The sequence below is a fragment of the Bombyx mori genome, chromosome 17 (assembly GCF_030269925.1).
Source record: "Bombyx mori chromosome 17, ASM3026992v2".
Classification (NCBI taxonomy): Eukaryota; Metazoa; Arthropoda; class Insecta; order Lepidoptera; family Bombycidae; genus Bombyx; species Bombyx mori.
This window is the reverse complement of record NC_085123.1, coordinates 2941566-2963596: the sequence shown is the minus strand read 5'-3', so window position 1 is coordinate 2963596 and position 22031 is coordinate 2941566. Positions and strand designations below refer to the sequence as shown.

At 37.2% G+C, this 22031-nt stretch overlaps 1 protein-coding gene across 2 annotated transcripts in view; it reads left to right on the top strand.

Moving 5' to 3' along the window:
* LOC101742187 (WASH complex subunit 1) overlaps nt 1–20733 on the top strand; it is a 64938-nt gene extending 44205 nt beyond the window's left edge. For both annotated transcript variants that reach the window (XM_004921987.5, XM_012690829.4), the window contains exon 6: nt 11698–20733. In XM_004921987.5, coding sequence (XP_004922044.1) covers nt 11698–11886 — 189 coding nt within the window. In that variant the 3' untranslated portion in view covers nt 11887–20733. The remainder of the gene's footprint in view (nt 1–11697) is intronic.
* Nucleotides 20734–22031: the final 1298 nt, after the last annotated feature.

The following is a 22031-nucleotide window of genomic DNA, read 5'->3' as shown; positions in this document are numbered from 1 at the left end:
GGGAGGCTCCGGAGTCCGACGTAACCCGGTTCGTCACCCCCCTTGATCGGGTATCCGTAAATGGATTCCCCAAAAAAAAGGCGAGCTCATGGGCTCACCTGAGCGAATTTGCTACACTAGCCCTAACCAGAGCAGTACTTTCCTGAATCTACTACCGGATCGTAATCGCGACCCACTGAAAACATCCATCGAGAAACTCAGTGGGCTGTGTCTATAGGTTAGTTCGCCGAGTTCGACGAGGAAGTTGAATATGTTTATTTGGGCTTTTATTCTAACGACGATAGATGCGCTAATGGTAAGCGATGACAACTGTACCTCGCTTGAGATACTACTCTGAAATCTCGTTCGAAGAAAGATATGTCTGGGCAAGACTGACGCAAGAAGTCCATTTGAAAACGATATTTGGGATTTGAAGACTCCGATGACGAATCTTAATCGATTTCTTTCTTCACCTTATGAGTGCAATGTATCTCTATACGAATTATCGCATTTATACGTAACTTAAAATGAAGAATAAAAACTAATTGAACCTAAAATCTTATATACGTCAATTAAATATTGAAAATTCTTTTCAAAGACATAAAATATGTACGTAATTTTGGAATTACAGCGTATCACTACATAGTATAAAACAAAGTCGCTTTCTCTGTCCCTATGTATACTTAAATCTTTAAAAGTACGCAACGGATTTTGATGCGGTTTTTTTAAATAGATAGAGTGATTGAAGAAGAAGGTTTATATGTATAATAACATCCATTAAATAGTGGAGAAGTCAATAATAAATCACAGTTTCCGAAGCGAAGCGAGGGCGGGTCGCTAGTTGTGTACTAAGAAAAAAAAACAATTGAACTGAGATTTGTATTGTTATTTGTAATTTATGAATGCTAACGTAAACAATTATCTTAACCGCAGCATTTGATAGGGGAACTGTGTTTAAGTTAAAATATCAAGTGGTCCAACACACTTAACTAGCGCGATTTTGCGGCAAAAGTTGATACGTAAAAATGTACGTAGATAGGTATGTAAATAGATGCGCGTGACAGGTTAAGAAGTTAATTGTTAACAAAAACAAAAGATATGTTCTTAGAACGATATGCAAAGTATTTGTTAAGACAAATCTAACTGGCTCAAGGCTTGACTCGTTCGGGGGATTTCACCTTCCAGTTTCATTGGAAGATTGAAATTACATACGATATACCAGTACCATATTATTGTTTTTGTCATCAGAAACATTTGCCAGGTGTGATGGATGATACAACAGTTTGAAGTACGTGAAAAAAATACATTCATACATACATACATTCACAATCAGCTACGTACAAGTCAATTGAGAGCATGAAAAAACAATCCTCGTCGTAACATCACTACAACGTTATTATTAGAACTTATGGTTCGTTGTTTATGGTTCGTATCGTTCTCTTTGAAAATAAAGGGTTGAGACACAATCGTGTCTCATTATTAGACGAGTTAATTAAGCGTCTGTCGTTGAATGCGATTCACAATAAATCAGCAATGCTGTCCCAGAGGTACCTCTGGTTCTCGTTACCATTCACTGTATTAATAAAATTCAACTCGTCTTTATGGGGAGAACTTTGTGTTGCAAAAAGCTGGGCCAACGTTCGCGGAAACATTATCGGTTTTAATTTTTGCTTGTCGGTTACGTAATGAGTCGTCGCGGCATAATAGGTAAGACATCTGTGTGTTTAGTGCGAGTTTTTTAACGTTCTCGATAGCGTAAAAGTTAACTCAAATTTGTATGGCAGTGGACAGGTCAATAGCGCGAAGATCGGATGGCCGATCGAGGATATTTCTAACCCAGAAAGATCCTCAAGTGAAGACCACGTACTGGCAAGCGCAGTGTGGGACGGCCACCTACCAGATGGAACGAAGACCTGGTGAAAATAGCTGGGTCACGGTGGATGCAGGTGGTAAAGGACCGGCCGTACTCGACATCAGTTTTTTAAGCAGAGGACGGTGGACAGGCTGAGATGATGAAAATAAATGGAACATTTGCCTACGTTTGCCACTAGAGGCGCTGTTCCAACTGCATACAAATTTGAGTTAACTTTTACGCTATCGAAAACGTTAAACAACTCACACTAAGCACACTGTTGTGCTCGTGTCGAGTGATAGCGACTAGGCCGTAGTTGAAATCCTATCTATGACAATTCTGTAAGTAGACACGTATCTGGCCAGCCCTCACGAAAGACTTCCATGTTAGTATTTTACACTAGACAGATTCACTAAGTGTGAAATCATTATCGGAGTCGCAGTCTTGAGATATTAGATAGAAGATTCAATAGCATTGTACAATGGCTGTGCCTGCAAACTGGAAGGATTGAAGACTGAGGCAACATCAAGAGCAACCCGGCAAAATTTATAAATTCACGTAATACGTACGATAAGGCATGAATTCGGTGGCACTCAGATCACTCATTCTGCGTAACTAAAAAATAAGAAAAACAAGTACGTCTGAAATTTACATTAATGAATCGGTACGTTTGCTTGTAATTATGTATTTTACTGGTAGGCAATGATTCGCGCTGATTGCATCACCGATCTGTCTGTAGAATTATTTATTGTAAACAGCCAAACACTGTTACTTTAAACAGTTGAGACCTTATGACTGTTGTGGTGGCCTTCATGCTTATGGACTTAATAATATCTATTCAATGCTGTCGAAATTGAAGTCCGAGAAAAAAAACCCTATGAGAGTCAGTCGTTTACTTTTGTTAGCCAACTTCAAACTAAAAGGAGAATAATCTCATTCCGACTGTATTTCTTGATATTTTATGATTCGAAATCGATATTGGTGATTTTTTGAAAAGCTAGTGTGCTTCTTTTGTGGTCTCTTTTTAAATTTTATTAACGTCTTGCCTGTTATCATTATCTTTGGCTTCGACAACATTAATGATATCCTTATATTATTTTGTTGTATCATCATTTTTTTCTTATAACATATAGCTTTTGTCCGCGACTCCGTCCGCGTGGAACTGTTACTTCGGCATAACGCTAAATTTTACCCCCCACTTCATTTACGTAGAAAATGAAAATATTTTGAAACATTATTTATTGGTGATGTTATATAGCCTTCCTCAATAAATGGGCTATCTAACACTGAAAGAATTTTTAAAATCGGACCAGTAGTTCCTGAGATTAGCGCGTTCAAACAAACAAACTCTTCAGCTTTATAATATTAGTTTAGATATAATTATAAAATTTTGCACCATTTATAGATAATGTTGATGTGTGTTTTAAACGTCCAAGCATAACGTTATGCTAACAAATGCCAAAGAAGCTTAGTGCCAATGCTAAAGAAGCTTAGTGCCACAATGCTAAAGAAGAACTGTTAGAGCAAAACTACAACTGGCAGCCGCCAATACCGCGACCTCGCGTAAAACGTCTCGACGGTATCTCGTGAAATACTTCCCCGTAATACCGCCCGCGCAAGGTTACGTACGTAAAAAAAAAAAACGACCATCGTTCCGCGAATAGCGATCCAATTATGGTAATGAACACGCGACGAGATAACGCAGATTTCAATATCAATTCTTTCTCTTGAAGGAAAGAAGAAATAAAAAAGAAAAATAGGAATACCTACGCTGAAATTAAATGCTATTAATAATTATTGAAGATTTGTTTTTTTTTTTCACGGGAATTACCTTCTTTAGTTAGTGCGAATGTAATTTTCATAATTTATACCCAATGTCAGCGATATTGATTAATTATTGAAATCGCTACATAGAAAAGGGGCTTAAGTGAATCCATACAGGTTTTTTTTTATTGCCTAGATGGGTGGACGAGCTCACAGCCCACCTGATGTTATTCCTTCACCGTGGAAGTCAATCGTGAACATTTGTTGAGCACGTATTTCATTAGAAAAATTGGTACCCACCCGCCTAACAGCCTGGCCACGGGACATTCGCCGATGCGAATATTCGCGCGGTGCGAACGGCGAAGCGTCTAGCGACTAAAACAAGCGCATAGAAATGTACCTAACAAGCCACGCGCACCGGCGACCGGCGAAGCGACCGGCGAAATGTACCGAGCGAATCGCGCGATGCGGCGGGCGAGCAAAACAAATGCATGAATACGGACGGCGCGAGCCACGGAGTCGAGCGGTAGTCGCGGCGAATAGTGCAGTGATTAAATGAGTTTAGTTGTTTTCGCCGCGAAAAATTAACGCCGAAATTTTTATATTTTTTATTTATTTTTTATTTTATATTTTTAAAGTCATCGTGGCCTAACGGACGTCCGGTGCAATCGTGTTGAGCGATGCACCGGTGTTCGAATATCAGGCGGGTACCAATTTTTGTAATGAAATACGTACTCAACAACACTCAACGTTCACGATTGATTTCCACGGTGAAGGAATAACATCGTGTGATAAAAATGAAATCTTCAAAATAATAATTTGCGTAATTACTGGTGGTAGGACCTCTTGTGAGTCTACACGGGTGGGTACTACCACCCTGCCTATTTCTGCCGTGAAGTAGTAATGCGTTTCGGTTTGAAGGGTGAGGCAGCCATTATAACTATACTTGAGACCTTAGAACTTATATCTCAAGGTGGGTGGCGCATTTACGTTGTGGATGTCTATGGGCTCCAGTAACCACTTAACACAAGGTGGGCTGTGAGCTCGTCCACCCATCTAAGCAATAAAAAAATAAAATAGCTGAAATACTAGCTAGACCAGCTATTTGGAAGTCTAGCCACCCAAAGTATTTCTCGTACTTCTTGTGGAATTCTCCATCTATAGGTATACTCCGATTCTTATTCAAATCATGTACTTCACAATCTTTTCCAAATAATAGGTCCTGAACCAAAAAACTATTAATTTGTAAGCAATATCGAGATAATTTCGATATAGACATTTCGCTGTCGGACTTCCTTACTAGTCGCGGCGGCGAACGTGAGTACCCGTGGCCTGCAAACGGTGCTGCGCGAATGGTCGCCTCGCCCACCGCTTCGCTGTTCGCACCGCCGATCCCCGTGGCCAGGCCGTAAGATCGAACACCGGTGCACCGCTCAACACGAATACATCGGACGTCTTATCCGTTAGGCCACGACGACTTCAACCTCCCTGCCCTTTTCTGCCGTGTGGCAGTAATGCGTTTCGGTTTGAAGGGTGGGGCAGCCGTTGTAACTATACTTGAGACCTCAGACCTCATATCTCAAGGTGGATAACAGCTGATCGTTTGAAAACACACGAAAACACATTATATTTTTCACATTAGATAAATAGAACCGTCTAGCCTGATCCTAGCCTCACAATTAATTATCAATCAAAAATTAACTTTAATAAAACATATTCTCAATACCAATAAATTTGTTATCGTATTCGGAAATCCTCTACTAGATAAATCAGTAATCATAACAGCCCCAGTTCGAATTTTAATAAAATTCAATTGAATAATATAATTAATTAACTAATAGAACGATAGAGTTTGCGGGTTTAATTATGTTTAATTTTTATAATAATGAATTTGCCGATCATAGGTAAATGATTTTAATGTCGTTGACCTTAGCCCCACGCAACATAGATAATAGTTACGATAAGGACATTCGATAAAACGTTTCACAGTAAAACAATCAATGTTGTTTAATGTTTAATATTTTTATAGTTTACTTTGCAGCCGTTGCTACTACTACTTACTATTCGCGGGATTCAGTTCGAAGATAACGCGGCCGAACTGCTTAGATTGAAATATTTACATAATAAATCGATTTTTTTATTCATTAACTAAAAAACACTGGTGGTAGGACCTCTTGGGAGTCCGCGCGGGTAGGTCCGCCACCCCGCCTATTTCCGCCGTGAAGCAGTAATGCGTTTCGGTTCGAAGGGTGGGGTAGCCGTTGTAACTATACTGAGACCTTAGAACTTATATCTCGAGGTGGGTGGCGCATTTACGTTGTAGATGTCTATGGGCTCCAGTAACCACTTAACACCAGGTGGGCTGTGAGCTGGTCCACCCATCTAAGCAATAAAAACAAAAAAAAAAACAAATCGCCCTTAGAAAGACTCACCAAGTCCGTAAGCGCGTGACGTCATTAGTTGGGTTTGATTAATTGAAAACGTGCTTTCTGTATTGTAGAGCGGTTCTCGAAGGTCCATAACTATCCTACCGTTCTTACCTATCAAACGGATAATTACCTCGCGAGAATAACAGGGGACAAGTGCTTAGTATGCGGACTCATACTACGCCATATTACCAGAAACCTCGATATACTCAAATTGAATCTTAGGTAGGTGGCGGTGGAGGTAACTGAATACGAATAGGTACTACATAATTAAAATTACTTTAACGCTTTTCGATGCCCTCAATGAACACTACTCAAAATTTTGAAATTTTCGTTTTTCACGCAAATCGCTTCACTATTTTAAAAGTATTACAAATTCATTATTGATTGGGTTCGAAGCAAGAGTAAATCAGCTAGTTACACAAAAACAAAACCATAAATATATCTGCAATAATAAAGATTTTATCAACTTTTTTCGTTTAAACGCTCCTCCTGTAAACCTACGAATTTGGAGTTAGCGAAGGGCGGAAGACCGAGCATTTCCTCCGGACAAAAAAAAAAAAAAAATCGTAGTGTTCATTGGAGCCATCGTTTTGATCGCTCGTTTTTGATTGTTGTTTATGTCGAGGGGTGAAAGGCGAGGGGGGAATTTTAGTTTAAGCGAAGAGAGTAGATTAGAGTAGGGTACGCTTTATTGTACACCAAATGAACACAAATGCAAAAATACAATGGACGGTCGTATCGCTAAGAGCGATCCCTTCCAGACAAATATTAGGTTAACAAGAATCACTTCAGGAAAGAAATTAATCGCGGTGTACTTTATGATTGAAAAATAATATTATCTAATATATAAAATTCTCGTGTCACAATGTTCGTTCCCATACTCCCCAGAAACCGCTTGACCGATTCTCATGAAATTTTTTATGCATATTCAGTAAGCCTGAAAATCGGCTACTATCTATTTTTCATACCCCTAAGTGATTAGGGTTGTCCACCCCTAACATATTTTTTTTTTATTTGGACTTTTTTGTTTTGTTATTATGAGGTATTATATGGTTGAATGAGGTTTTGTTATTTTTATTATATATTCCCTCATCGTTCACAGCACTACATACCTCTTTCACTCATTTACCACATCCTTACACACTTACAATAAGTTAGTTTTTTTTTTCTACACTAGAAATTCCCTAGAAATCTTATTTAAGGCAAAACAATGTTTGCCGGGTCAGCTAGTAAATATATAATATTGCTACTTTACAGATATAAAAAAAGAATAAACAATTGCGTAGCTTCGTATACACAAATAATAAATAAACAGACCGTCTCTTTTCATATCAGATACAGATACGATAACTAATTAATCAATGACGTATTGGCGTGCTCTTTATGACTACGGAAATTTACGAGGGAGATAATGCGGTAGTAGCCGTTAACGAAATCGTCTCGAGAAAACCATATTATCGTAATTAATGAGACGAAAAAAATATATTAGTTTACGATAAAACTTTAGAAAATGCAGTGGTTGTTACTTTAGAATCCGAGTGTAGTGAATACAATAATAAATCGTAGGTCAAATTAAAATGAATGAATTGCTACCCGCGATTCATTCATCATATTTACCCGTGTCATTTCATCAATCATTCATCATTTTTTATTGAGCGGTATTTTTATTCAGTGGTATTTCTTGCGTTTAATGTGTAAAAATTTTATGTATGGGTGTGTGTTCGTGTGTGTATCACCACCAAGTTTTTCTCGCGCTGCCCTTAATTTTTATGAATGATTTATCTAATAACGTTATCATGTTCACTCCTCACTCGTGCATATGTACGCGGAAAGGTTATCGCACTGTGGTAACAAATTCAAATTTAACTAGCACGGACGAGCAATGTAATAAAACACTAAAATATGGAAACATTACAGTTACAATTTCAACATATTCAGGTATTTTTGGAATATTGTTACGTGCTGGGGCTCGGGATAAATAAAATTTCACCAAAGTACAACTTAAAAACTGTATTCAACACTTAAAACGTTCAACAGACACATTAAAACTCTCAATTCGCTTGTTCCGCTTCGCTTCAGGTAATCCGTTCGCTGTTTCGCTTCGAGTAGTTCCGATTACTGACTGACTGCGTGCCATCCCTACAACGTTTTTATAGCCGATACCGCCTCCCTAGAATTATCGAGATTATTCTACACATCTCTAGTAGTCGTTTCCACTATCTGTCAATAGATGGCGTTGTACTTCTCGAGCGTTCTAGATCCTTCGATATCCGTTAGACTATTCGGCGATAGATGGCGTTATTCTTACCGGCGCGGCGTAACAATATATAAAAACTGTCACTAGTTTTCTGTCTTAAGTTTACGAGTCTTGAGATGTGATTTTAAAAAACTTATTCGTCGTGTTCGTAATGAAGAAAATATCTTTAAAGCTAACAGATACTCAAATAGTAATAAAATAAAATATAAATAAAAACCAGACCGAAACATAAACTTAACTACGTTTTGCTTTTATAGTATAAATTTATTTTACCTCATGAATGTTATATAAATATGATGTAATCATTCTTTTAGTGAAGCGAGGAGAAAATTATGTTAATGTTTTTTATGTATTTAATAGTAGGGGAGCGGTTGTTCGTTACTTTGGGTCGACTGACGAGCAATTTGCTTCAAAGGCAACCCAGATAATTACATAACCTAAAGAAATTGAAAACATTTTGATTCGTGCCTCGTAAAGTACAGTGCCTTCAAAACGTATTAAAATGAATTTCTGTTCAGAATAATACATGTAATATTCTAGTTTTAACTTTGTCACGCTTTGTCTTCGGAATCATTGATTGAAACTTAATCTTCTATCAGTCATAAAATATAAATATACACTCGGGTGCAATGAAATCGCACATCTGTACATTTTTTGAAAAATATTATTTACGAATTTTTATTTAAAAAAATACATATATTTTTTAACATAAGGTTAAAGAATAGTTCAATACCTATTCAATGATACCACATAAGACATGATAAGTTTACCTGCCTGCTGAAACAAAACGACAACAGCAAACTCCAAAAATTGCTCCCTCAACTCACTGCAGTTTGCTTGAACAACTGCAGGTATAAAAAGGCATGTTTTGTGTAAAACGTAATCAGTTGCAAGCCAACGCTTAACCTGATAAGACCTCTAGTGACTCCAATTGCATTTGTCTGAAAAAGATGGATACTACTCCGGAAAAAGCCGCTCAAGTCGTCGCTCTAATTGAAGCGGGCCAGAACCAGAGTGCTGTAGCTCGACAACTGAATATCAGCCGATATTCAGTTCGTCGTGTGTACCAGCGCTATCGGGAGACTGGTGGCTTTGAAAGGCGACGAGGATCTGGTCGAGCAAGAGCTACAACACAGCGCGACAACAGATTTCTTGTAACGACAGCGTTGCGAAATCGTCGTTTGACTGCCGTTGAACTTGCACAGCAGCTTCAACAGGTGCGTGAAGTGGTAGTCAGCAGGTGGACAGTCAGAAGGAGACTTGCCGAAGGTGGTTTGACTGCGCATAGGCCAGCAAATGGCCCTAAATTGACGCCAGCTCACCGCCGGGCTCGTTTTCGATTTGCACAAGAACATGTCAACTGGACAGCCGACCAGTGGAAAGCAGTCCTGTTCTCAGACGAGTCCAGAATGTGTCTTCATGATAATGATGGACGTGGAAGGGTCTACAGAAGGCGCTCAGAGCGATTTTCCCAATGTTGCATCACAGAACGTGTAGCATACGGCGGTGGTTCGTATATGTTCTGGGGAGGTATCTCACTCGAACGAAAAACAGAGCTTGTCTTCATCGTTGGGGCCAATATTAGGCGACAAACAAGAGGTCTAACATCTCAACGATACATAGAGGAAGTTCTACAAGAACATGTCGTACCATTTGGCCGTTTAATTGTAAGTAACTTCCCTTTTATGCATGACAATGCAAGACCTCATACCGCTGCGATAGTGAGACAATACTTACAAGAAGTAAATGTACCCGTGATGGAGTGGCCAGCTCGGAGCCCGGACCTTAATCCGATTGAACACTTGTGGGACGAATTAAAAAGAGAAATTAGAGGTCGAAATAGTGCTCCAGCTAATCTCCAGGAGCTACAAAATGCGCTCAAAGAGGAATGGGACGCCATGCCACAAGACTTTATCAGAAACTTGATAGAGTCGATAGGGAATCGGTGTGAAGCTGTAATTCGGGCAAGAGGGGGCAATACTTGTTACTAATAAATGATTTTTCAGTATTTTTTGTTTTTTTTTTTTATTAATCCCCAAATTTTAAACGGTTTAGTTGAGTAATCATTTTGTAATAAAGATTAAATTGTTGTTGTATTTTATTTTCCTCAAGAAAGTAACCTTATCTCCACTTATATGATATCATTGAATAGGTATTGAACTAACCTTTAACCCTATGTTATAAAATATATGTATTTTTTTAAACTAAAAGAAGTAAATAATATTTTTCAAAAAATGTACAGATGTGCGATTTCATTGCACCCGAGTGTATATATATATATTTAAGGGACTTCCGTATAGTTTTTGGGAACGCTAAGCGTGGCCTATCGAAGTTGAAGCGATCAAAACTCTGTAGCTCATCAAACCACGCCCGAGCTTGTGTGCTTAGTGCGAGGTTTTAACGTTCTCGATAGCGTGAAAGTTAACTCAATTTTGTATGGAGTTGGAACGTTTGCCTACGTTTGCCGCTATGGGCGCTGTTCTAACTGAATACAAATTTGAGTTAACTTTTACGCAATCGAAAACGTAAAAAACTCACACTAAGCACACTGGTATGCGTAATTCAACCGAGCGAGGCTGGCAATGTCATTATTTCCGGGCGGAGCGCATCTTTGCCCGCCATTTTAGTTTTACGGAGCGCCGGCATATCGGTCGACAAGACAATGACGCCTACTCGTAACCACGGGATGCCCCACTGATTCGAAACAAGCGTGGGTGGGGCATTGTGGTCATCCGTCACCTTTCTACATACCGGCTGTCAAGCTCTTTTTCCGACATCTTGAATTTGCCTCGTCGGTACTCGACTCGCCGGTCACAGGTTGGTGCGGAGAGAGAAGAACGCTTCCTCTCACGCTCCATCACAAGCTTCTGCAAGACGATGCACTCGTAGAGTTTCGCTACGTAGCATTGCAGCCATGAGGTTCGTCAGCGTCAAACCTGTAGCGAGTTGTGCGATGAAGCCACGGCGCCGCTGTAAGCTTTTACTAAGCTCCGTCCAAATTGCATCTATAATCACGGCATTCTGTCGTCGTTGGCTTAACTGCAATCCGGTGCTGGTATTCCTCAAAGCGACTGTTAACTCGCTCATGGATAACAAACAAACTTCGGTAGTGAGTGAGTTATTTGTCGAAGTGGTAAAGAGACAAGATGGCGACGCTTTGATCTATTGTTCTTCAGGCGGAAGATATGTTGTAGGGGGCCACAACTTCTGCGCAAAATTGTTATTGACTAGTTTTAATTTTTACTATACATACGATAGTGCCGTAATTCTGATACAGACCATCTGGGATACTTCACTTCTATCGCATCGTACCACGACCGAAATTCGAAATTTTTGACGATCCAATCTTAGTTAATAAAAACATAGGTCACGTAAGCAATAACGTTTATAAACCATTTCTATGTTTTCTTCAACAGTCCACCAAACCCGCGTCCACCGGTGACCTGATGGCTGACCTCCACGCGAAACTGTCGATGCGTCGTCGCGGCATCTCTGGCGCTGAACGCGCAGGCGGCTCCGTACTCCACACCCTCGCCAGTATAATACCGGAGCCCGGAGACCAGTCGTCACCGCAACATTCCTCCGGCGACGAAGACTGGGATTAAGAGGTTCATTAACGTGTTTTCTTTTTACTAAGTGTGCAATGTAATGTTGTAATGTACCGTATACCTACCTCTCTGTTTTTAACTGCAAACGTATATTTAAAGCCGTCAGCGTAAAAGTGGCCTAAACCACGATTTTTCATATTCGCGCCTTATATATTTTCGATTTATTTAAAACAATAAATTTTGATGCAAAACCGGCCTATCCCTAGTTTCACCCATAGATAACGGTATGCTTAGTGCGAGTTTTTTAACGTTCTCGATAGCGTAAAAGTTGCCCAATTTTGTATGCAGTTGGAAAAGCGCCCTTAGGGGCAAACGTAGGCAAACGATCCAATTCCATACAAATATGAGCGAGCTAACTTTTACGCTATCGAGAACGTTAAAAAACTCGCACTGAGCACACTGACGGCTTTGTAAACATTATTTTTGCGCGTATTGTTTTTGCCTACGATACGAAGCGGTGTAAAAGTATATTCAAACATAATATCTCTATAATAACTATGGTAAGCTTAGGCCCCTTTTGCGCTGACGGTCTCATTTATTCGAATATAAATGTTGAACTTTTAGAACAATGTTGAAGACAAATGTTATCATAAAGTAGGTATGCTAATCGAGAGATAGGTTGGGTTTTAGGAAACTTCGAAATTATTCAAAACTCCGTAAAAGTTTACCAATTTTAATGTAATATTAATTAAAAATGTTCGAGTATTCCTAAAACATCATCCATTATTAATTAAAAAATAACATTTGATAACCTTTACATATTTATATTATGTTACGAAATTATTTTAATACTTACGATTTCTCAGAAGACATCGTACGAAATGAGTGCTCATAATTAAAACTTTGAAGGCGTCTAGATCGTCGTATCAAGAGAACTGATGCGTATTAGATTTCTAATTAAACGAATACTATTCGTATATGGAAAACTATTTTATGTAACTTTTTGGGTTTCACAATATTAAAACGCGAACGTTCGTTGAAAACAAAATTGCGTCGTGAATTTTACAAATTTCATTTTATTGAGATTCCGAGAAAAACCCGTTAGCCGATTGTTTGCAAACGAATCAAAATTAAAGTACGGATTGCGGCAACGCTGTATTGTAGTTTTTTTTTTTTAAATACATAAATTCGTCTAACAAGTAAATGTAATTTTAACGTTCCGGGAAAGCGTAGGTGTTACATTAAAAATCGATTTTGCTTTTTGTAATGTGAAGATTTCGTAATTAGTATTTGCAGAGTTGGGAAATCATTCGATTTAACGGTTTTGAAAGAAACAGCGCTGATTACGACGGGTAGCGCGGCCATAGTTACAAAAAAAACCTAATCGATTTTTAAATATTTTTTTACGAGGATCCTAATGGGAGTCTTTGAGTTGATATAAAACGTCTAAACAGTAATAACATCGGTACTGTAGTTTTCCTTCACTGCTAGGTACAATCTATCTCGCGTCAAACATTATATTCTGGGAAATGTAATTTTGCAAGATTACCTTATCACGCGTAAATAATAAAATCAACGCTTTTTCCTCATTGCAGTAATACATAATCAATTTTGGTATAAAATGTACGATCAATATTATACCCTCATAAATCAACTGTTCAAATAAAAATTCAAACATGAATACTGGAAGTAATAAAGTCGCCGCAAAAAATGGTCATCCTTTATTAATGATAATGGTATTATTAAACGTTCGTACAATGATTAATGGTTTAATATAAATATTAATACGCTTTTTTTTTTATTTCCGTTGAATTAAACGCTTGCTTATCCGGCGGTATAATAAAACAGAAATTATGAATTCCTTAAATCTGAATGCTGTACGGATCGGTTGGGACACCGCGCGAGGGCGTTGTTACGATAATCACGTTTCTTACTAGTCGTCCGCTATCTCTTTCGTTTTCTCGGAAGGAGCTCGTTTGAATGTGTGAAGTCTTCCCCGCAAACTAGCAACTGGTTCCGCAGATTATTAGCGTTTCCAGAATTAGTGTTTTGAATGTAGAACGCGATATATTTTTTTTCCTACGCTGATAGCCTTGAGGGGCTATTTCAGTTTCACCCTAACGTTTGTAGGTGAGCTCACGGGGCTCAAACCGGAGTGTTGCTGACACTGACCCTAGCAAGAGCAGTGCTTCGCAGAATCTACCACCGGATCGGAAACACGACCCACTGAGAAGATCCGGCGAGAAACTCAGTGGACTGTGTCTATGGGTTAATTCGCTCGTCGAGCCCTTCGTCGCAAGCGACGGATTCGACAAGGACGGTGATCGGGGACGCGATAAATGTCGATAACTCGACTTTATACTTTTACGGTGTTGCTGCAATCGGACCTTCATTTTTCTAAAAAAAAAACAAAAGTATTGGCGGAAATCGATTTCAACGTAACATTGGAAATGATAACAAAATAGTATGTAATTCATATAAAAAGGTCGTTCTTAAAATATATATTAAAAAAATTGGAATGTATAGAAAATCGAGATAATGTTCTAACACTAATAAATACACTGATATAGTCCTTCAAATATTCAACGGGGTGTTTTCATCGGGGTAAAGAGATCAAGAGTTTTCTTCGCTGCAGTATTTTTTTTTGTTTCGTGTGCTAATGAAATGTAAGGATAGCGAATGTAGGTTGTTAGAAACATGTGATGAGATGTGCCTATACACGGAGGTGCTAATTAAATGTTCCAGAACTGCTATTGTTGGTCTCTCAATACGATTTTAATCTATTTTTCGTCGCAATGCGAATGCAAAGATATCAGTTACGTAGGTACCTAGGTATGTGTAGGTTAAAAATGCCTAATCTTTTTTTTTTAACTGTCACTGTCAAATTAAATACGTAATAAAAGTTCACTCGGGTTTTTTTCCATTATTCATCGGCAATATTCGTAAAAAAATACATTACTAAACTCGTTATGATTTTTTTCTAAGAACAAAGATTGCTGTGGCTGAGATTTTTGCACAAGTAGGAGCACGATCGGTTCGTATTATATACCTAAAAAATAAAGTTATTTGTTTATACATATATGAACTGTAATGAAGGTGAAATTGATTGGTTCAAAATCATGAGACTGTCGCATGTTCACGAAGCGAAATCTTTTTTAATCGTTTTAAAAGATAACCTCTAGTGGGGTGATATGACAAGTGTTTTGGATGTTTATCGCTTAAGAATTGAGGAAAAAAACAAAAAAAATCGGTTGTCTGTAAAGTCGGCTTACTGACGATAGTTGAACGTGACAACGTCATAAGAAAATACTGATGGAATGGTTTCATTTTTCAATTATCGCAATCATCGTTGCTATAAACATTTGACACCACATTCACTTTTCTCTGAACTTCATACTTGACGAACACATGTAAATGTATTATTGTATAGCAGCTCTCCACGCGGATGCATCGCTCACTCAAGTAGGAGAGAGACAGATGTCGAACGCTGACGAACGCGGAGGCCGATTGTGCCTCTTTGTCGCTCGTTGCGCGCTCTCGCTTGCACTTCAAGTCTTAAATGGAACGCCTCAGAGCGAGGTAACGCCGCACGAGTCATGTTTTTTCGTGCTTGCAGCCGGCTCCATCGAATTATAAGACGTTGTCACGTCAAAAACGTGTGACATTAATGTAACGTTCCCGTTCCGATGTTTGATTACGAAGCGACTTGAACATTCGATGATAAAATTCTTTTAGAAGAATAATTTTGTGAAAGAAATTCGTAAAGTAAAATAAATCCGAATTCACGTTACAAAAGGTTTTCAATTTATGATTAAAAAAAAAACCAAACCAGTGTACAAGTTAAAAAAAAATGTTATCTGTTTTGTAAAATGTGGATATAACGTCACTTCGCATAAAATTTGAACTTTAAATGATATCTATTGCGTGTTAAGGAAACAGCAAAACATGTTTATGGTTAATCTAATCAAAACACAACACCGCTTATTTTGCGATATAAATTCGACGCATGTCAAACAGGTAGGTACGCTTTCGTGAATGTCACTGGAATAATATAACGATCGATTTATTTATTCACACAATACGTATTCAAACATACGTATAATATCTCGATATTTCCTTTGCACACAAAAATTGTCGCTCTAAAAACTGTAAAATCGGCGTTGTTCTCGAAAGATTATAATAGACTTTAATAATTTCGATAGTTCCATTCTAAAATTAGTAAACGTCGCGCCGCCATGATTTGTAATAAACAAAATACACAAATAAAGCATTTTAAAAATATCCACACATAGGTATAAAATCGCGTGGGGTAAAATCACACGCAGGACGCCTTTTTTTTTTATTCCCTGCCTATGCTGATAGCCTTGAGAGGCTATTTTAGCTTCGCCCTAACGTGTGCAGGTGAGCTCGCGGGGCTCAAACCGTAGTGTTGCTAACACTGACCCTAACAAGAGCAGTGCTTCGCAGAATCTGCCACCGGATCGGAAACGCGACTCACTGAGAAGATCCGGCGAGAAACTCAGTGGGCTGTGTCTATGGGTTAATTTGCTCGTCGAGTCCTTCGTCGCAAAAGCACCGTTAATGGATCAGGAGGGGCAGGTCGCGGGAAAAAAAAAAATATTTTTAAAAGTTTTTGTAAATGTTACGAATAATAGAATGATAATAGGAAGAACGTTTTGAAATAATGATCCGGTTTTTACGATTTAATGTCGCGTTTGTATACAGAATTTTAAAAAAAATGGAAGCTATAAAAGACCTACAAATACGCTTCTTTTTTTTTGTTAGGGATGCGCTTAAAACTAGAATATGGAGGGCGAAACGCGAAATCAAATGTTTTGTTGACAATATTGAAAAGATACTCTGTTAATAATAATATCGATGAGCGAAAGGCTATTTGGTCTAAGCGACATTTTTACATTTTACAGAAGAGCCATTTGAAGTTCAAAACATGGAAAAAAAATTCATAACAAAAAAAAAAAACTTCTTCAGCTATTTCGATGAAGTAAACTTAATTGAAGTTCAATTAAAAACTATCGAACTGTCGATGCTAATACCAAATAAAACGCACCTTTAATTAATTACTAAGATGAATGTCGCGTACTCATAATAAGCGAAATGTCACTTAAACCAAATAACTTTTCACATCTCGAATGTTACGGTTTACATATTTTAAACATTGTTATAAAATTACGTAGCAAAATTTCCAGAACGACGCTATTTTGTATACAATATTCGTGTAGTTTTGTTTTTTTATGTACCTATAATAAAATTGAAAAAAAAAAAAAAAAGCTAAACGTTTAAGAGAATTATTTTCGCGTGTACAATACTAATGTGGGTGAAATTCGTGACAGGGTTATAGAACGATCGTATTAAGTAAATCTTAGGCAGGCGGCACGTTGTCTTTTCTTATTTTCAACTTCAACTGTTTCGGTATTTTGTATTCGGGTCGCGGCGGACCTCGTGCGCTCGACAGTTAATTTCCGACGAGTAGCTGTTGTAGCTTCTCTCTCATCTAGGTTCGGTTAGTGCGGATTAGGCGATTGCGAAGGTATTTAGGTAAATTATATGCAGCCTTAAAATGGCGGCGGACTTTTTGGCGGGAACGCGAGGAGTGAAGTTGTGCGATTTGTTTTATTTTGTCTATTTATTAGTGTTTCTTCAGGTTTAAATGTGTAATAACGGTGATTTATTAATCGTTTAGGATCTGTGAAAGTGCACAAATGTGGGAAAATGAAACAAAGCCGCTGGACGTAACTGCTCGCGATCCTCCAAAAAGTCCACTGAAATAGTCTCAGTAAATGACCACCATTATACTGAGATTATACTTCATTTCATTTTTCATATAAAAAAAGTTTTCATTAAAATTAAAATAAGACTTGACCTAAAGGTCTTAGTTACCAGGTCATAAAATCCCTTAAAAAAAGCCTTAATGGCGATGAACTTGAATAATCGCAGGATTTCAGTCCTTTACATCCTGAGGTATCGATTGGTTAGAACTAATAGGTCCGGTATCGTAATGGCCATTAAATTAATATAACCAATGAACTAGACACGCGCATTTTAGGTGAAATGTAGGAAAAAGGTATCTATGTATACTAGTTATCTATTTACAATTAGAAAAATAAATAAAGTTGTTTATGTAATATCTTTAATTAATAAAATATGCAGGTTTCGTATATAAGCATACAACGAATATATTATGTAATATCAAATTTATTATATTATCTAAGTGAACGTTATGTATTCGGATTTTTAAATAGTATTTGTTAGCGCTTGTTACAATATAATCGTTGTTTATATAAACCTTATTCTATAAGTATTAAAAAATGAGAACGAATTAGCTACGAATCTTCTCGAAGTTAATGTTTTGTAGACTATTCGAAAATAAATATTACATAACACGTAATGAAAATCGCTCCAGGGCTCCAGTAACCACTTAACACCAGGTGGGCTGTGAGCTTGTCCACCCATCTACGCAAACATACTATGCCTTTACAAACGATGGCATGCCAACTCCCACAAACTTAAGTCTATAAAAAAATGTTTAAAATCCTTCACAGGACGTACGTAATCTGTTAGCCAAGTCCTTAACATGTTATTTTAACGTAATACGTGACGTGAACAACGAATTAATACGTATTAAACAATACTCGTGAAAGTTCGAAAATGCATTTTAGTCCGTCGTAATAAAGTGAGATTTGCATTAAGCCACTACCTAGTACAAAGGTTTCGTAGAATTTCTAAGCGATGCCGTTGTGCGCCAATAACAGAGTCGACGTTACGAAGAAATCTTTGGAAGTTTTACTTCACCGTGACGTCACACTTGTGACGTGCGGTCACAACGCTCGAGCGAAAGAACGCTTTCGGACCGAGGTCGTTCAGTTACGTTATAGATCAAGAAACCGTTGGTTTTCGACTTTTGTATTCCTATTTTAAAAATATATTACGCGTTATTGTTGGGAAATATTATTAGTGGTGTTTACGCGTGATGTAAACAAATTTAAAAAAACACGCTAATACGCGTTTATCGAAAATGTGATTTCGATAAAACGCCTGTTTTTCATTTAGGAGATAAGTTTATAAAGGAGATTAGCGTAGTGTTGTTTATTTGAAACATTCTGTTTGATTTGGACGCGTGTCATTCGAGGTCGAGTTCGCACGTCCTATTTTGAATTTCGAATACTAGCGAAAACTTCACACAATAAATGAAATAAGGATAGTTAACATAATTTCTCTTTCAAAAGTATCAATTTTACTTATGTTGTTGCATTGGAAATACGAAATATGGGAAGTTTGCGCTAGTGTTTGGAATTGTTTTTTTTTTTTAATCTCAAAAGCCGGGTCTTGCCTGTATCGTACGCCAGACCTCAAAAGCTATTTCCTGTTAGTTTTTAAATAAGAATTCTTTAAATTATAGATTATTATATATGTAATGTTATCTCACCCGGAAATTGCTTTCCGACTGGAGGAAGCAATTTTTTTCGTCGAATTTTTCGCTTTAAAACGAAACCCTTTGCAGCTATAACGATTGCTTAGTTTAATGGGACCTCGTAACGTAATTTAAGGAAAAATTACATTTTTTCCTGTTTTGATAAATACGTATATATAATAAATGTATTTTAATTGGGGGCATGTATCATTGCTGTTATTTGGTCTTAATATTGTTTAATCACAAACGGATTTAAGTTGATGAATCAATCAATACTGTTGATAAATATTTTATTGTTGTACTTGAACATTTAGGTAACGGAAATTGTGTTTTTTTTTTTGTTAAAATTTGCAAATAGTTTTTATTCTAAGTACGTCCTTGTACTTTTTATATTTACAAATAAATAAAAATTGAAAAAAAAAATTATTCTAATTAAATTACATACAGAAATGCTAATGCAGCTGTTTGTGATTTTTTAATTTGGCTTCATCACCTTAAAAAAATATATAGAAGTCAACTTAAATCCAAATTTAACGTTACACATTCGAGAATCGGCGAACTATTAATTCTAAATAATGTTGATATTATAACTGTTTATTATAATATGTACAATGTAAATAGTTTATAAAATTATATGTATTACACACATATATATTAATTAAATCGTTATGTTAAGTGTAAATATTAAGAACCGAAGAGCTATTACTATTGACTTTTATTAGTAATACTTGCCTTCATAAATCGATTGGTCCCTGTGTACGCAATAAAACCTTTTTTTTTTGTATTTGCTTTTTTTTTTTAATTGTGAAATTAATAGCAAACAAAAATAAACATTATTTCACTCTGCTTAAAAGCTGTTTTCGACCTTTGGCAGTACAAAAAGGGACCATCGATTGATATCGTAATAAGTTTTGACTGATTGATTTTAATGCGATCTAAGTTTTTTTTTTTTACTTTTTTATTTACACTCCATGCATTTGTCTGTTATAAGGATGTTAAATTTAACCCTTTGCTAGAGTGCGCGCAAAATTTTTTCGCCCCCAATTTAGAAACCCCAAAAACAATGTCTTGTGCGATTCATTTTTAATGAAAGTATAATACTACTGATCACGTTACGCGTCACTCGGTTGCAGAAAGGGTCAAATCTGGTTTTTAGGTACAACAAACAATATAGTCATATATGCTTAGTTTAATCATAAATATTTTAGTCATTAATTTATTTACGGACATTTCGATTTTAGCCTCATTTTAGATAATTTTACGTCATTAAATGCCTGTTTAGCCTTGAAACCGTTGCGTGGTTTTTTTTTTATTATTTTAAAAACTAATCGATCATTATGAAGATTTTTCAATGTTTGTAAGTGTCAATTGTTGTTCAATGTTCCACGTTTATTGAATGTTTTTTTTAAATATTACACAGTGAATGTATGGCAACATCATTAATTATAATGTCAATAAATAAAATATTAAACAACTTTGCTTCGTTTTATTTGATACGCAGACCGAACTCGAAGTATAATTTTATTATTGACGAAAAGGCTTATTTGCATACCTCTGATAATTTGTTTTGATTTAAGCTACTCCTTGCAAAAGATTGAGAGCCAGCAAGTGTGTACATAACGCCACTTCTAATTTACTGCGGGCCACCAGTTCTCAAACTCATTAACGCACGTGGCCGTCGGCAACGTTGGTTGTCAAGTTCCCGCCAATTGAAATTGATATTAAAATACAGCAAAAAATGCCGCTGGAAATGCAGTATGAATAAAATACCGTGGTAGCGGGGGGAGCTCTTCGAGATAATAGCATTACCGGCATTTGACGAAAGAATTTGCATAGACAAGAAAGGAAGGAATGGAAATAAGTTTTTTGTTGGGTCACCGGACTTTCAAGCCCGCCACCGCATTCTGTATTTATAACGGATGGCCGAGGCAGCTCGCTAGTGCCACGGGTTTCTTGCATTACACGGCATCGCACCAGAATAACGCCCAGTACAGATTTCCTAGTATCAACGCGTCGTGTATTTCGGAATCGGAAATAAGGATTCCGGGAAATGTCTGGCCTCGCGGCGAGCGCGCCGCTTCGTTCGTACGCGTCTGAATGATATAGTACCTTTTAAAACATTAAGCGGTCTTTAATTGTATGTTTATGCTCTTGAAACCGGTCGGGATTTTTTTCTAAGACTCTGAATGAATTTAAATAACTCTACAATGTTCCGCTTTATTAATTATAATAGTTAGGTTATTTCGGTGCTTTTCTGATTTTGTTTTCTATTTGATGCTTTTCGTTTGTTTTACGAAGATTCAGGGTCTGATGTGGTGGCATAAATGCCCTTTTTACCGTTAATATTGTGATCATAATTTTGTTCATGGTTTTATACAAAACATATTTTTGTATTCGAAATACCTCGGAGCTGCGGTTAAGACGCCCTGTGAAATGTGATGCGTTAGACGACTTAGATTGGGGCTGTCTGAATTTCTGAAAGCCAACCCTTGTTTCCGAACCAATTCTACGATGAAGGAAAACATCGTGAAATAAAACTAAAGGTGCAAGCTGTGAGTCTGCTTTAATCCTAATAAAGGTAGGAAATAGGTAAGGAATGATTTTTGAAAGATTTTGTGGCCGGTAGGCATCGTACAACACAAGATACATGACAGATACCTGAATCTGGCTTACGACATTTTCAAGATAAGCCTCGCTTATATACAAGTTACAAACAACATTATAAATGAATATTTATACCTCGGGCAGACGCTGCAGATGGGTAAACTCTCGA